General features: G+C 34.4%; 7 protein-coding genes across 7 annotated transcripts; 2 read left to right on the top strand and 5 right to left on the bottom strand.

The window, feature by feature from the left end:
- Positions 1–11: 11 nt before the first annotated feature.
- NAEGRDRAFT_79837 (uncharacterized protein) lies at positions 12–6478 on the bottom strand (the record flags this gene model as incomplete). The annotated part of the gene is made up of 8 exons (XM_002676886.1): positions 12–680; positions 767–1887; positions 2272–3044; positions 3090–3315; positions 3353–4090; positions 4130–5951; positions 5991–6313; positions 6364–6478. The coding sequence occupies 8 exons, from the start codon at positions 6476–6478 to the stop codon at positions 12–14; spliced, it is 5787 nt and encodes a 1928-aa protein (XP_002676932.1).
- A 330-nt stretch (positions 6479–6808) lies between these two features.
- On the top strand, positions 6809–7393 carry NAEGRDRAFT_67823 (uncharacterized protein; the record flags this gene model as incomplete). Its single annotated transcript, XM_002676976.1, has 1 exon — positions 6809–7393. The coding sequence occupies one exon, from the start codon at positions 6809–6811 to the stop codon at positions 7391–7393; it is 585 nt and encodes a 194-aa protein (XP_002677022.1).
- A 120-nt stretch (positions 7394–7513) lies between these two features.
- On the top strand, positions 7514–8627 carry NAEGRDRAFT_33743 (uncharacterized protein; the record flags this gene model as incomplete). The annotated part of the gene is made up of 2 exons (XM_002676975.1): positions 7514–7714; positions 7767–8627. 2 exons carry the CDS (start codon positions 7514–7516, stop codon positions 8625–8627), a joined length of 1062 nt encoding a protein of 353 aa, XP_002677021.1.
- A 91-nt stretch (positions 8628–8718) lies between these two features.
- NAEGRDRAFT_67821 (uncharacterized protein) lies at positions 8719–10790 on the bottom strand (the record flags this gene model as incomplete). The annotated part of the gene is made up of 3 exons (XM_002676885.1): positions 8719–8767; positions 8947–10355; positions 10398–10790. The coding sequence occupies 3 exons, from the start codon at positions 10788–10790 to the stop codon at positions 8719–8721; spliced, it is 1851 nt and encodes a 616-aa protein (XP_002676931.1).
- Positions 10791–12162: 1372 nt separating this feature from the next.
- Positions 12163–12912, bottom strand: NAEGRDRAFT_67820 (uncharacterized protein; the record flags this gene model as incomplete). The annotated part of the gene is made up of 1 exon (XM_002676884.1): positions 12163–12912. The coding sequence occupies one exon, from the start codon at positions 12910–12912 to the stop codon at positions 12163–12165; it is 750 nt and encodes a 249-aa protein (XP_002676930.1).
- A 318-nt stretch (positions 12913–13230) lies between these two features.
- On the bottom strand, positions 13231–14673 carry NAEGRDRAFT_67819 (uncharacterized protein; the record flags this gene model as incomplete). The annotated part of the gene is made up of 1 exon (XM_002676883.1): positions 13231–14673. The coding sequence occupies one exon, from the start codon at positions 14671–14673 to the stop codon at positions 13231–13233; it is 1443 nt and encodes a 480-aa protein (XP_002676929.1).
- Positions 14674–15348: 675 nt separating this feature from the next.
- Positions 15349–16101, bottom strand: NAEGRDRAFT_67818 (uncharacterized protein; the record flags this gene model as incomplete). Its single annotated transcript, XM_002676882.1, has 1 exon — positions 15349–16101. The coding sequence occupies one exon, from the start codon at positions 16099–16101 to the stop codon at positions 15349–15351; it is 753 nt and encodes a 250-aa protein (XP_002676928.1).
- Positions 16102–16424: the final 323 nt, after the last annotated feature.

Below are 16424 nucleotides of genomic sequence, written 5' to 3'. Positions count from 1 at the left end.
GTTGTTCTGATTCAATTAAGTTCACAACCAGAGGTTGAAGATTGTGTTGGATCATTTTTGATACAATCAAGAAAGAATTCCAATAACTGATACATTCCAAAACCAGTCTCTGTTGAAATCTTCTCAAATGCTCCAATTGAAGTAATTTGTTTGAATATTAAAGTCAAATCCTTACTAGTTGCGAATGGTAGCACATGTTGAAAGTATTGACTATTGTAACTCTTTTTAAATATTGAAAACTTGTAAAGCTCTTCTTCGAGACCTAGAACTATAGTAGGACAGGTAACATCATGAGAATTTGCGATAGATTGATTAGCTCTTCCTAATCGAATGCAAACTAATTTGAGGCTGAACGATTGCTGTTGATCTTCTGGAATGTCATTAGTTCTAGTATCCATCAAGAAGTGATAGATATTGTGATGGAAATAAAATTGCACCATGTGAATTGGTTCCTCCTCAGTTATCTTGTTCACATCTTTACCTGTAATTTTGGAAATAAATGCTTTCACCATAAATGGTTCTCCTACAACTGAAATTTTGAAAGTCCTTATTGGGCATGTGATATTTGGTGGAGTAAAGTTGATTTCCCTCTCGTAATATGATCTCCTTTTGAAAGGCCACACCTTATTGGACAACTTGTTATTATCATTAATTGAAGAAATTTTGTCTTGAATGAGTTTCTGAAATTGTTTCTTATAATCACATATTATACGGGTATTATCAATTTTTCTGCAAAGAATTTAAACAGAATTGGCTTCCAAATCACATCTGCAGTAAATATTGTGTAGAATCGTTTGGAAACTAGACATAATTTCTTCAAGTCATCGTAATTCAAAAAGCTGACAATCTTTACCCACGTATCACTGATAACGTTTTCTGAAACATCTATTGATGGTGTAGTTCTATAAGTAGCTATCGAATTTCCCCCAACAACATAGCAATTCAAAGTGCTGTCATAAAGTAATGAAGCAAAATAGAATCCATCATTCTGATTGACATCAAGATCTTGCGAAATGTTCAGGAACGACAAACTGCAATGTGTAGATGGCTGTAGAAAGTATGAGAATGAGGAGAAGGTTTCACTCTCAATACTAAATTCCAAGCTATTACAATCTAGAGAGTGATCTTGATTCTGACCTCCTACCAATAGCAAGGTTTGATTTTTGAATACAGAGCAATGTCCGTACTTATCCCAAGTCAGTTCTTGATTTTCTATTGGATTAACTGAGCAGTGTATAGATCTTTCATTCCCAACAGTGATGGTAAGTCTTTGTAGTGGTTTTTCGTTGAGATCTTTTCTAATTCCTCCAGCAATGATCATCTCAATTTTATCATCTCTTCTCTCAATCACGTCCATAGTAAAGAAACTTCTTCCACTCAATGATTCCACTTGAATATTCATCCATAAACAACGATCCAAATCCATAGCTTGAATTCCTCCTAAAATATTTCCTGAGCTATCCCTTCCTCCACAAACAAACATCCAATTTTTGTAAATGGCACAATTATGTCCATATCTTTCTTGTGGAAGAATCAAGCATCCAACATTTGCAAAATTAACAATTGTCCACAAACTTGTCACTACATCAAAAATTGCCAAATCATTATGACACTTCCCTCCAGCCATCCCACCAAAGACATACATTAACTTTCTATCTTTATCAAAGACACTAGAATGGCCGTATCGTGCCTGTGGAATTTGTTTTTCATTCAACACATTTTCATCATAGACATAGCTCAAACATGTGGAAAATTCATTATCAACCATCTCTATCAAATACAATTGTTTTTCATCATTTACCATGCAAGTACCTTCCCTGATTTCGGAAGATCTTCCTCCGAATATTAAAAAGAGAGAACAACATGAAGTATCCTCAAAATCCAGCACTGAAATTAATTCGGTGCACGTTGATCCACAGAGTGTTGATTTAATTTGTAATTGATGAAAACTTGAGGCCTGATGCCAAATATTGGTCTTGCTAATTAACGGTTTAGAAAGATTCATCCAATCGGGTGATTTTCTTTGGTTGAAGTCCTGAATATGTTGTTTATCCATTGGAAAGTTGCCCTCCAAAATGCAATACATCGAGTAGAGAAGTTGTGATGACATTTTTTTGCTTTATTGTTCAGAAAATTGTAAAGTTTATTTCAAACAGATAGAGTATTATAAGCAAATTGAAACAAATACCATTAGAATGACCAAAAAATAGTTGAGAGTTACATTATTGAGAATTATTTGGGCATCGGACATTGTGGTATTGGTGGACTGACTTGCAAGAGGCGAAAGATCAGTAAATGGTTTGAATTCATCCTTTGGAATCCAACCTGGGTTGTTATCTTTTCCTTCAATATATTGAAGGGCACCAACATCCATTCTTTGTGAAGATCTAACAAGACCATTGAAATCTTTTGAAACTAGATCGTAAATTGTGAGATTTGATGAGCCATATAATTTCCCTCCCTTTCTTGGATACAAATTGTAAGGAATTGAAGAAACATCCAAAAAGTCTGACACCAAGTCGCCAATTAAGGTACCTGACATTGTACTGGTTCCGCTAACAACATTAATACCATACTTAGTGTTTGGATGAACATTAACTTCACGTGTTGCCTTGGCATCTGAACAGTAAAAGGCATTTCCAGCAATTACAATGTTTCCTTTTCCAGAATTTGTTCCACTAGTGGCAAAACAAGCTCCACTGGTTTTAGAGCTTACCCCAACAACTGTATTGTGGAGAATTGCAACATTTTCAATGTTACCAAGTCCGTTCACCCTCTGTTGATTTTCTTGAATTGAAATTCCATAATATTTGGCATTCATTACAATATTATTCATGAGAATTGTATTTCCTGTTACTTGTATTCCATTATCTTGAGTATTCCACACAATATTACCATAGACAACATTTGGTGGCTTGCCCTCCATTGGAGTGTACAATGTGATTCCAGGATAGATAGTATCATGAATTACATTGTGGCGAATAATATTTCCATACGAACCAGCCTTTAATTCTATACCATCACCTTGTTCACAACAAGTGTGTCTAAATGATTTTTTCTTAGTATCTCAAAAAAACAATGAAACTTACGAACAATGGTTGTACTCAATGATGGAATTTCTCCAAATGCACTCACCAAAATTACAACCCAAATAGAAACATTCCCCTGTACCATGCGTGTGGTGAACTTTAACTCTTCTGATAGTTACATTGTTGTAATCTCCTCTTAGATCGTTTCCTGCGAAAGCAACATCTGCTGTTTCAGAAATTTCCAATCCTTCAAATGTTGTGTTTTGGGCTTCATAGACTCTAAGACCTGTCAAAAGTTAATATTTCTCAAAAATGATACTGACCTCTGGATCCATATTTCATATTGAATCCTTTAAAAAGGACATTGTAAAAAGCAACATCCATGATATTTTGTGACTGACCGATGTCGCCTTGAATTGTTACACTTTCTCCATCCGCAACCTTAATTACCACTGGACGATTTGGGCTACCAATAACCGTTAATCTTCTGTAGAAAGAACCATGCCCACAGACTTGGGTTAGTAATGTTCCTGAATGGAAAATCATAGTATCTCCAGGTTTCAACAATGCCATGGTTTTCCATATATTTTCATACTTGCAGTTTGAAGATGAATAATTGGCTTCTGTGATGTGATAAACCATTCCAATATAAGAATCGTCGTCTTGAGGAATAAGGACATTCTTTGGATATTCCCAATTTCCTGACACGGATACTGAGTTATATCCATTCTTGAACCATCCTTTAGCAACCCAACCTGGATTTGAAGGGGTTGAATATTGATAAGCGCCAACATCTGGAGTTGATGATCTGGAATTTCCATTAAAATCCAAAGGTGTTGAATACTTTAGGCTACCCGCTCCAATAAGGTTACTGATCGATGTTGGATAGGCATTCAGTAAATCAATACCCAACAGTATGTCATGAGAACTGTTATTGACCTTTACCAAATCAATGCCAACACCATTTGTTTTTCCTGAATAATAGTTTCTTGCCGAATAAAAAGTGCTAGTCTTCTTATCAGATAAATATCTCTCATAATATCCGTATTGAGAGTTGTCACCTATAATGATTAGTTAATCATTTAAAGTATGAAACTTACAAAACAAAGCATTGTTTGCAATAATTACGTTTGAAGCTGTTTGTAAACCACCAGCAGAAAAACAAGCAATTTTGGCGTTAATTACAGTGTTATGAGTGATGGTAAGATCAGAAACAGCTCCATCATCGTGAATATCAATACCATTGATGCTTGCATTGACAATGATATTGTTTCGAATAATTTGACCTGATGTACATTGAATACCATTATCACCAGTATTAAAAATGAAATTTCCCTCAATAATATTTGGAGCATTGCCCCCAGTAGTATAAGTGGTAATACCTGGATATGGTGTGTCGTGAACAACGTTATTTCTAACTATGTTATTGTAAGAACCATGCTTTAGTTCAATACCATCACCTTGTTCACAACACGTGTATTCACATAGATTTCCTTCAATGAGAGAATCTGAAAAGATACAAGCAGCATCTTGGCAACCCAAATAAAAACATTCTCCAGTACCATGAGTATGAGCAACCCGATTATTTCTGAATGTAATATTTTGATAATGAACACCCTTATCATTTGCAGAGATTGCATTTGCCCAAGTGTGGTGCACGTTCAAGTCTTCAAAGATTGAATGAGAGGATTCATGAAGTCTAATTCCTCTGGAACCATAAACCATTTCAAAACCTCTGAAGACAAAGTACATAACTTCCAAGTTGATTATGTTTTGAGATCCGTATGGATCACCATACAAAACAACTCTTTCACCAGGCCATGCAGAAACAGTAATTGGATTTGATGGAGATCCAGAGAGGACAATCTTGGTAAACCAAGCATTGGCAAATTTAACAGGATAAGTGCCTGCTCGTACCAATAAGGTGTCTCCAGGTTGTAAAGTGCTCATCAAGTCAAATAATGAAGAACCATTTTGTGGAGTGATGATAAAAGTTGTTCTATTGTAATGTGCATTATCTGAAGGAACAGGCTTTACACGCTTTGGAGAAGTTGATTGAGCAGGACTGCTCCAACCATCTTTGAAACCAGCTACTGGAATCCATGTTGGTGAGTTTTGAGCAACCCGTTGATAAGCACCTGCATCAATACGTGAGGCTGCACTTCTGTCACGACCATCAAAATCCAAAGGAGTTGATGTATTAGCCATGTAGGTTGAAACTCCAAGTAAGGACGAACCAAGGGAAGGATAAGTGTTGAAAGGAAGAGAAGCAGTACTGGTAAAATCCCTCAACCCAGTTCCATAAATAATATTGCTGGCATATTGGCTTGTAACTTTTCCTTTCACAACATTAGAAAGATAGACAGTTTTGGAGTTTGCATTGGTTTCAGAAATTGCACTAGCATTCTCACAATAGAATGCATTGTTTGCAATCACAAACTCTGAACCAATGTATGTACTATAAGTAGAGAGACACGACCCACTGAGAGCTCCAATGACAGTGTTATGTTCCAAAATAACAGCTGTTGGATTGCCTTGATTAGGTTGAATACTAATACCATTCATCTTTGAGTTGAGTACAATATTGTTACGAGCAATGGTATTAGCAGCAATTTGAATACCATTATCACCAGCGTTCCAAATAATGTTGGAATCAATAATATTTGGAATACCATTGTTGGCACCGTACACAATAATTCCAGGATAGTGAGTATCGTGAATGACATTGTGGCGAATAACATTATTGTAGGAACCTCTCTTCACTTCGATACCATCACCTTGAACGCAACATGTATGATGGCAATAATTATATTCAATAAGTGAATTAATCAAACGACAAGCATCATCATTACAGCCCAAGTAGAAGCACTCTCCAGTACCATGAGTGTGGTGGATTTGAACGTGTCTGTTTTCATCCAGTTTCTAATAAAGTAAAAACACAAAAGCTTCCCTAATTGTAACATTAGAATAGGTAACATCACGATCGTTCATTGCCATACCAACATCACTGGTATCATGAATGTGTAAATCTTCCAATAGAACATTGCTAGCACCAAAAAATCTCAGTCCTCTATCACCATATCTAAATTCAATACCTTTCAGAATAAAGTTTTCTACATTAAAATTCAACAAATTTTGACTAGCATTCAAATCTCCTTCGACCAAAACCTTCTCTCCACTGGCAGCTCTAATAGTAATAGGAGCATTAGTAAGACCTTTCAATACAATATTTCTATACCAAGTACTTTGATAATAGCATGTATAATTGCCCTCTCTCAATACCACTAATCACCATATCATCCAAATTGAATGATGAATAAATCATGATACTTACCTTCATCACCAGGTACCAACTTATTTCCATGAACAATGTCCCACAAGGAAGTCGAATTTCTCACTTCATACACCGTACACGATCCCTCCTGAACACCAAATCCCAAAACTATCATCATCATCAACATCATCAATAAGCCACCAACATACAACATCGCCACCCCTCGAACATTGTGTCGATTTGAGAAAGAAATCGGGCGCGACATTTTTTTTAAGGAGTCTTTAATATGCCAGTGCTTGTTTGGTTTTGATGAATTAGTAAGAAGCTTGCATTGTTGAAAAAGTAAAAGTGGAAAAAGTGCGCTTTACAGTAAGGTCGCACTGATATTGCTTGATTTCTAAGGTTTCGTTTACAAAAGATGATGCTTGTCATCATTTACGAAAGGTTAAACTAAAAGCCCTTCCAGTTCAACAAGATTCGTCTCGTTTTCTTTTCGAAAAAAAAAATGCATTTCACTTCAACTGTTACTTTTTGCTGTTTATTACTGCTCTGTGCTATTCTTTCTTCTTCCGTTAGTTTAGTTTACTCTCAAGATTGTTCTATTGAAAAGGATGGAATGATTGTTGACTTGTCCCAATCCGATAACGGTCAATCGGGATGGCAAGTACCAGACTACATTCCAGGATCATATTATATGGTAAATCTATGCAAACCAGTCATTCCAACCAATGCTACATGTGCCACCAATCATGGATCCTATCAAATTGTTTACATTGATAATTATTTTCACAGATGTTTAAATATTGGTAAACCAGGACCTAAAATTTCACTTTTTGATCCATCAAATATTGCCCATGGAATTGTTGTGGAATTTGACATGATTCTCAGTTCAAATAATGAATTATCAGGAGCTAAATTTGAACTAGTTTGTGATGAGAAGGTTGACTTTAATGGACATTACATTGGAAAGAGTAAAAAACTCTTGAAAAAGGAGTACACCTATGAATTCAAGATTATTACCAAGTATGCCTGTCCAAGAAGAAAACAAGCATCCAAAAATCCAATTCTCATCAGAGGTGCTTTTAATTAGTTCATCAATATTCACTGTATTTCAATGAAAAATCTTTTTACAATCTTCTTTATTTGGAAAAATTAACTCCTCACCATGAAACACCTCTTATAATCTATTTTAAAAAATCATTACAAAAAAATGTCTCAACAAGTTGATAGATTTTTTCTCTTGGTTGTTCTGCTTGTTGTTGTCGTGTTGAACTTTATCCGTTCGGGTGTTGAAGGCTTTCATTTGAAGGTTGGAGTTGGAAATAAGAAAGTATTATCAGCATCCGATGATGGAAATGTAGCCTATTTTACAGTGATTGGAGATTATGGAAGAAATGGAGGTGATAATCAGGTAAATTTATATAAATTAAATAATTTGGATAATAATTCCAATTTGGAAATAGCTTGAGGTTGCCCAACAAATGGCTAAATGGTGTACAAGTGTGGCTCCAAGTTGTGATTTCTCTCTTGGAGTGGGTGATAATTTCTATCCGAATGGAGTTTCTGGAATTCATGATTCACAATTTCAATCAAGTTTTGAAGATGTTTATAGACCTCGTCATGCTTTTGGTAACCAATTTTATAATGCATTAGGAAATCATGAATATTATGGGTATGCTCATGCTGAAGTGGAGTACAGTTTGAGGTATAATAATGGAGAGAAACATTCGAGCAAGTTTTATTTGCCTAATGAATATTATGCTAGAGTGATTTCGGTTGGTAATTTGAATATTCTACTTGCTGTTTTTGATACAAGTCCAATGATTGAATCATATTATGCCAGTTCCAAGGTCAATATGACTGCACTTGTTCTTCAAAAGGACATCAATAGACAACTTGCATTCATGCAACAAACTATTGATAGTATTTCTAGAGAAAACCAAATTAGTTTCAAGATTGCTGTTGGTCACCATCCAATCAAGTCTGCTGGTAAACATGGAGACAATATTGATATTACCAAAAAGTTGGAACCATTCCTTCAAAAGAATGGATTTTATGTTTACTTATCTGGACACGATCACAATTTACAATATTTGAATGGATTTGATTGTAATGGAAATAATTGTATGCATCAAATTGTCAGTGGAGGTGGAAGTAAGGTCCATAAGGGTGAAATTGATCCAACTCATCCTGGATTGAAATATTATTTGGAAGAATCTGCATTCACAGCTGTTCAATTGACCAAATCATCCATGAGCGTTTCATTTATTAATCACAAGGGACACGTCAAGGCTCAATTTGATATCAAGAATCCACAACAATAAAGTTAATTCTTGACCAAATACTTTATGAACAAATATGATCAGAATAGAGATTGAAGGAATTTATTCAATAACTTCTTTGGATTCTTTAGGACTAACCTCCATCATTTCTGTACCTTCCTCTTGAGGAACGATAGGACAATCTATCGAAGCATTTGACAAATCTGATTGACTAGAACTTGGAGAACCAAAGTGTGGCATGGGTTCATTCTTCTTCACATGTTCAACATTCTTATTCCTCAAATGTCCACTTCTTGATGATGAACTCTTTGCATTCTCAATATTTCCATCCTCATCCTCACTTCTCATTAGAAAACGGCACTCACAATTGAGAATTCTATGAACTGTATCACTACATGTCTCTCCATAAACAGTTTTACCTTCTAATGGAGTGTACAAAATGTAAGTGACACAGTTAGAGGCCAATAGCAAAAAGATGTCAAAGACAGTTCCTCTTAATAACCCCAATTCCACACTGAAAATGTCCCATCCAATGAAAAATGTTGGCATTGAAATACCTGTTGACAAGACTAGTAAGAAATTAATAGCATTCATTACCATGGTAGATTTAGTCAACTTGACACCAATCACATTTGTCTTTCCTTTTCTCAATCTAATAAGAATAGTCACGCCAACCAGTGTGAAAACAACACAAAATATTAATGACAAGGTAGTATACAATATAGAAAGGAAAAAGAAAAACATGGACAATACATTCGTGACCACAGCCACAATCAATCCAACCACCAAGAATGCAATCATGAACAAGTAAAATGATAAAGTAATTGAGCTATTCAAAATGGAAAGAGCTCCCTTAGACTTGGCTTTCTTAATTAAATCCAAAGTATGACTCCAATGGACAATCATTGAACTGAAACACAATGCCAATGACACGAATGCAATTGCTCTAATCGTTCCACCTGTGTCATCAATTGTGAAATTCAAAATTGGTTCAGTGAATGCTCTTGCAAAGTAGGTAATTTCTACCAAGTACATTAAAATCAAGAGGAGTGAATTCCAAAATATCGAATGGAATTTGATATCACCAAATGTAATCAACCAAATAGCTCTCAAATATCTGAGAATGATATGAGTTGCTTCAGAAGTTCCAAAATAGAAATTTTCATCCTTTTTGAAATCTGGTTTTTGAGTTAATATTGAGAATGTTACCTTGCATCTTGGAATGACAACTCCCAAAACAAAGAAAATACTTGACACGATGGAAAAGAATAGGAAAATGATTGGTGACGTTTGGTATCTGTACGGAGTTAGAAACATGTGATTAACGTCATAACATCTAAATGAAAAATCATTGGTTTTACCACAATGGCAGAACATTGGCATTTCACTTGATGTAAATTGTGATCCTGTTGACTCTATTGGAAACATTGACTTGAAAAAATAAGCCAAATTGTCTGTTGACCAATCTTTAGGTATAATCTTGGCAAGAGTTTGAGAATAAACACTAGTTGCCTCAAAAAATCGAGCATCCATTATACCAAAATGTATTCCCTTTCCACTATTTGAATAATCCATATTTGGTTGAGTTAAATTATTTTCATTCTGTAAGCCAGAAGCAGAAATGCAATGTTCATTCATGAGTGAAACCATTTGATGATGTGTGGAGGGAAACTCTCTACACGTAGGCCTTTCTGTAGTGGAAATGGCCTCTCTGAAGGTTCTTGCCTCTGAACTATTGCATAAGAAACAATAATTAAAAAGGAAAGCAAACTAAACTGTGTGAGAAATGAGACTATTTCTTAAAAAACATACTTCACTTCTATATAATTCATTCTTTGACATTCTCTGAGTTGCATTATAATGCTCATATGATGTTTCGTTAGATAGAGTGCAAAAATATCTGAAACAGTTTCGTTCAATCATGTTTTGTGTTGGAAACTTGGATCGAGAAACTTTGCTTACAAGTAATTTTACTGAGGAATTTTGTTTCTCATCGAATGGTGCACAGAAATCCAAGCTTGGAGAATCGTAAGGTGGAATGAAAACGAAATTCTTAACTTGAACTGGTTTGAAAATGTTTGCATTGAGAACTGGAAACGAAACTGACTGAAAGGAGGCAATTTCTGATGACAATACGAAACAATGAGAAAGAAGGATGAGGAATAGTGTTAGAGAACATAATGGTGCAGTTATTGTTTGACCCATTTTTTTAATAATTGTTTATTATCGAAACCTGTTTGGCCGCGAAAAAACTTGACTCTTGGCACCTAATTAATTGCCAAGATGGAAAGTGAGAAATAGATGTGGGGAATCGATTTGACATGTCTTTACAATTGTGATATTAATGGTGAAATTTGGTAGCAGGCCCGAACTCTTTAATTTTTATTGGAAAGTGAATCGTAAAAATGGAAGCAAGAACGAAAGCGAATCCTGAAGAAGGAATAATCCTAGTTCCAAAAATTGTAATGTCTCCATTGTAATTTAATACAATAGTGTTAAGAGAGTAGTACAATATTCGCCGATTGTTGGTTTTGGAATCTTTGTTTCTATTTGCATCTGAGTTTAGGATAAATTTCAAGAGAGATTATTGGAAAGTGGTGACAATTCCATCAAACCATGAAGCTAGTTCTTCTTATTTAATTCATATTTAGCGATTTCAGTCATTTATTCCATTACATCACATTAGGATACATAATTTCACAAAGTGTATTCAATTTCTAATATCATTTTGCAAATTCTTCACTGTAGTCCAAACACTAGCCAAACTCTCCAAACAAAATATATAATAAATAATTAAAATTAATTGATTATAAATTAAAGTAATAACAAGTAAGAAAAGAACCAATTCCATTCTTCTCCTTCCGCTTGAGCCCATTATCCCAAATTAATTGCATAAAATATTAATTATCCAATCAAATTACATTATTTCCTTAATATTTTCCTTCTCACAATTTCTTTCCCAATTCTTCATCATTAAATCATCATTATGAGGTAATGATCGCATTCAATTCTATTTGTCCTCAATAAACGGACTGAAGTTGTGTTTTTTGTTTTTTTTTTAAAATTGAAAAATTTACTGGTGTGCTTGGCGGGAAACAATTCAATCAAAAAAAACAATGTCTTCAACGAACGTTGCAACCGTTTCTTCATCATCATCGAGTGCTTCTTCGCAGAAAAAGAATGATTTGGCTCAATTAGTGGCAAATAATTCAAAGGATGAAACAAAATTACAAAAATTACATAAAGCAGCAGGAGCTTCCGATGTGAGCAAGTGTCCTTATCATAAAACTATGAATTTTGGTAGGTTTTGATCATGATGAAGTTAATATATTAATATTTAAATATTATTTATTACAATATTTTAAATATTAATTAATATGAAAATAATTAAATAGTGAAAGGAACATTTGGAATTAAAACAGCTGAAAAGAAGGCTGAAAAGAAGGAGGAAAAGGAAGAAGAAAAGGAAAGTGGATGGTGTATTGTAATGTAAATAGTAATATGAGAATAAATTAATTTATTGAATGTAGAAACAATTGTGGAATTATAATTACAACCAAAGTGGAAAATATTTGAATTATTGTTCACAAGCTTGGATGAGCTGTTTAGCACTTTCCTTCAATTCATTTTCTGAACTTGTTGACTCAATTACTGATTGGAAATCCTTAATAGCATTAGAAAATTCCTTATTTTCCATGTAGCATTGTCCTCTTCTCAAAAGGATTTCCATAATTCGTGGATTTTGAGGCTCATTATCCATGATTGCAGTCCAATGTTTGATAGCAAGAGGATAATTCTTCATTTCCTCCAAGCATTCAGCTCTCTCATAAACATTCTCAAAGCTCAATCCCTCAATCTCTCCAATATGAAGCAAAAACTCATAGGCCGTATCAAATTGCTTCATAATCTTGTAGAGCTTGACCAAATAACTTAAAGCATCAGAATTATTCTGCTCAGTTTTCAAATAATCCATCAAATCAGCAAAGGCAGCAATTAAATTTCCACTCTTGAAATACGACTTTCCCCTCACCAACAAATTACAATTATCACTTGGATCCAAAGCAATACTCCTCTCACAATCAGCAATGGCCTTCTCAAACTCTTCAATTTCAAAGTAAGTGGCACCTCTCATTGTTAGTACTTGTGAAAAATTGGCATTCAATTCCAATGCTCGATCATAATCCTTAAGTGCCTCTGAATAATTGCCTCTCCTTCTTGAAATATTCCCCCTATTGTAATAGTGAATAGGATCATTTGGATTGAGTTGAATAGCTCGTGTGAAATCATCAAATGCCCCATTGAATTCTTTCATTCGATAATAGAGCATTCCTCTATTGCCGAAACCTTCTGCATAGTCTGGTTTGATTTTTAAACTGTGATTGTAATCTTGGAGAGCATTTTGAACATCTCCTAATCGGAGGAAACAATTAGCTCTATTGCAATATAATTCTGGTTCTTGTGGATGCAATGAAATACCTTCGGAGAAGATGGATACGGCCTCATCAAGTTTACCAATATTGAAGAGATTAATTTGTGATACGATTCAGCAGAAGGAAGATTTTGTGAGATTTGCATTTTTTTCTTTGATTTAAACTAATGTTTTGTTGCAATAAATTGGAAATTGTAATCTATGACAATGGTTTATTTAAAATAATTTCCATCCACTTATTAGAGAAACAATCCATGCAATGCAAACATAAAATAGCCAAAATAATCCTAGAATTATTTTAACAATTGGGGAGAATCTTAAATTTTCATTGGCTTGATCATTCTCTTCTTCTGATAGCTGTTCAATACTTTTTAAAATGAAAAATCGATCATTGACAGCTGTAGCTTTGAGTGAAACTATCTGACCAGGTGTTGGAAGAGTTTCACTACTACCTCCACAATGAACAATATGCAACAGAGAGTCATTTCTATCAAATGATCTCACCAACATGTATTTGTGAGAATTGAAAACGACCTTCCATAATATTTGACTATTCCACTTGATAACATTTCCTAGATAGTGTTTCGATGATAGTTTGTACTTTGAAATTGACAGATTTCTATTCTCAATTCTGTTGGATAAAACCTTTCTTATGAGAGTTCCACTTCCTTGAATTGTGAGCAGTGTATAAAGTTTGTTTTTGAATGATTGATCCACTGTAGAATAGGCTGGCACATAGTAAGAAACTAACCCACTGAATTGATCTACCAGTGAGTGAACTCCCTGAATATATCCAATGACCTTATTATTGGTTCTATTCGTGTAGGGAATTGAATCAATTCTGCCAATAAACTCTATGGTTTCCAAATAATTAAAATTCTGAATATTCCTAACATTGGTCAATGTTACAATTGGTAAACATGAAAATTCCACATTGAACAAATCATCATCAATCAAATAACAAGTGAGAAGATTTTGACTATTCTGTATGACCACTCCTTTCCAATGAACACACAAATCCCCACTCTTAATTCTCTCATAATTATTCACAAGAGCTCTATTATAGGTATCATCATTACTTGTTGATGGAATTGTTTGTTTCCACGAAATGAAAGGATTAATATTATACAAATGACATGCAATATACAAATCCCTCACCGATTGAAACTTGAATTCATCAACCACCAAATAATTAATCAACTCTTCCCTCCTCTTCTCCGAAACATTTTCCTTCATAATTCTATCGAAAATATATTCCTTCAATATTTGTTTGGATCGTGTCGAGTGTCCTGCCATAATTTCATGAATAATCCTTTCGGAGGCTTCTTTAAATTGATTTTGCATCCTTTCCTTATTAAAATTATTATTAAAATTGTATGATGATGGTGAAGAAAGTGGTGAATCAATATCATCCAAAATTGAAGAGGTTTTTCGTTTAGACTTTGTATCATCCTCTTGTTCATCATTTAAAATTAAATTATTGACAATGAGACGAATGTAGCCTTCATTGGATAACAATTCATTCCGAAAATATTTACAAGTCTTCTCCAAATTACATAATTCATCATGATCCGAATATGAAATGATCCAATACCAAATTTCACTGGGAATTTCACGATATTGAATGAGACAATAACGTGATGAAGGCGGTTTGGACATTTTTATATTAATTATTTAATTTTAAAAAATTAAATATTGCAATTTTCAATGTAATGTGAAACGTGAGTTGTAAGAGAGGTTTCTAATAAGTGAAATTAGAAATGAATATTAAGATTTTGAATATTTTCATTGCAGTATACGTTGTATCAAAATTTATACAATGAATCACTAAGAATCCGTACTGGATAACAGTTTATTTAGGATTCTTATTCCAGTTAGCCTTAAGCACGATTCTTTTGTTTCTTATTTTTCATTACAAAAGGAAAAGGATATAATTGGATACTCGTCCATTAAGAGTCGGGGTGGTGTTATGGACCTGAACCTGTACTCAAGTATCCACCATGAAATATTGAACCTTACAGGACACAATCTGCGACAGCTTCTCAAAATTGATAGAGGATTCTTCAACCTCAATAAGTTGATGAACCTGTAACATGCACAAATATTTAGAGTTCGTGTAAAACTCCTTTGTGCTCCCTCATCTTTGATTTGAACAATTGATTTCTATATTTTGATAAGAGGACTTTATTTCTTACTTTATCTATTGGTTTTCTTTGGTCATGCGAATATTGCTGATTTTCAATCTCAAGAGTGAGAACTCAACATGATCCATCCACCGTATTTTAACACCAAATTACAGTTCAACAATCTAGTTGAAACAGACTGTGTTGAGGGTTACCTTTGATATCCATTGTTATTGGCGAGTCTTTCCTTGAGAACAGCATCTTCCAAGCACAAACAGAAGATTGGAACAACAATCTTTCTCTTCAAAGGTCTCACACTAGGACGAGAAGACTTGTTCAATTCCTTTCTTAACATTGATTGAGGTTGGAAGCTGTGTGAAATTGGTTGATTGACTGTCATGTTCATAAAGCACATATTGTCATCATTATTCTTTTGATTATTCTCAACTACTTCAATGACACAATCGTCTTCTCTAATCTCAGAAATGATACCAATCTTTCCGTGGAAGAGTGGATCAATCATATTAAGAATTGACAACTCTTCATCAATATTGATAAAGACGAGATCATTCCTTTGGATCAAGTTGTGAGTTTGAGAGTGAGCAATGAAACGCTTGACAGATTTGGAATCACTCTTGGTGTTTGGTGTTGGAGATGAGTCAAGCATTGAGGAAGGACTACATGGTGATTGAGCAAGTACATTGAGAGAGGAGCTTGAGTAGTTGGTTTGGAGGGTTGTTGTTGGAGTTTGAATAGTAAGCTTTTGGAATGCATTGACTCTTTCAGATTCCTTCTCGTGTTGAACAATTTGGCTGTTCTTGGCCATTGCCAACAAGTATGGAGGAATGTTTGGATGGTCCATTAATTGCACATTGGATGTCTTGTTTGATGTTGTTTTGTGAGGCATATAGTGTCCGTAGTGATAGTTATTAGTAGTATTGTTGTAGGTGCGTGTTAAAAGCATATTTGAGAGAGAGCTTGTAGGCTTATTACTAGACTGTTTAGAGGTATTGTTGTTACTAGTACTTGTTATAGTAGTATTGGTTGGTTGTATAGCAGATAGGCTTGTATTGCTAGAGGATTGAGTTTGTAATTGATTTACTACTCGTATCTTTTCGATGTAGGATAGATTGGGAACTTTCTTCACAAACATAAAACCAGATTCAGTGTTGGGTGTCTATTGCACTTTTTTTCACTTGTGAAATCGAGTAGTGGAGGTGCAATAATGATATCAAACTGATTGGCTAATAATAGTTTGAGTGAATATTGAAGTGTTAACTTGGTATA

Source organism: Naegleria gruberi (genome assembly GCF_000004985.1).
Source record: "Naegleria gruberi genomic scaffold NAEGRscaffold_25, whole genome shotgun sequence".
NCBI classification, from domain to species: Eukaryota; Heterolobosea; class Eutetramitea; order Acrasida; family Naegleriidae; genus Naegleria; species Naegleria gruberi.
This window is presented reverse-complemented; position numbering and strand designations above follow the sequence as displayed.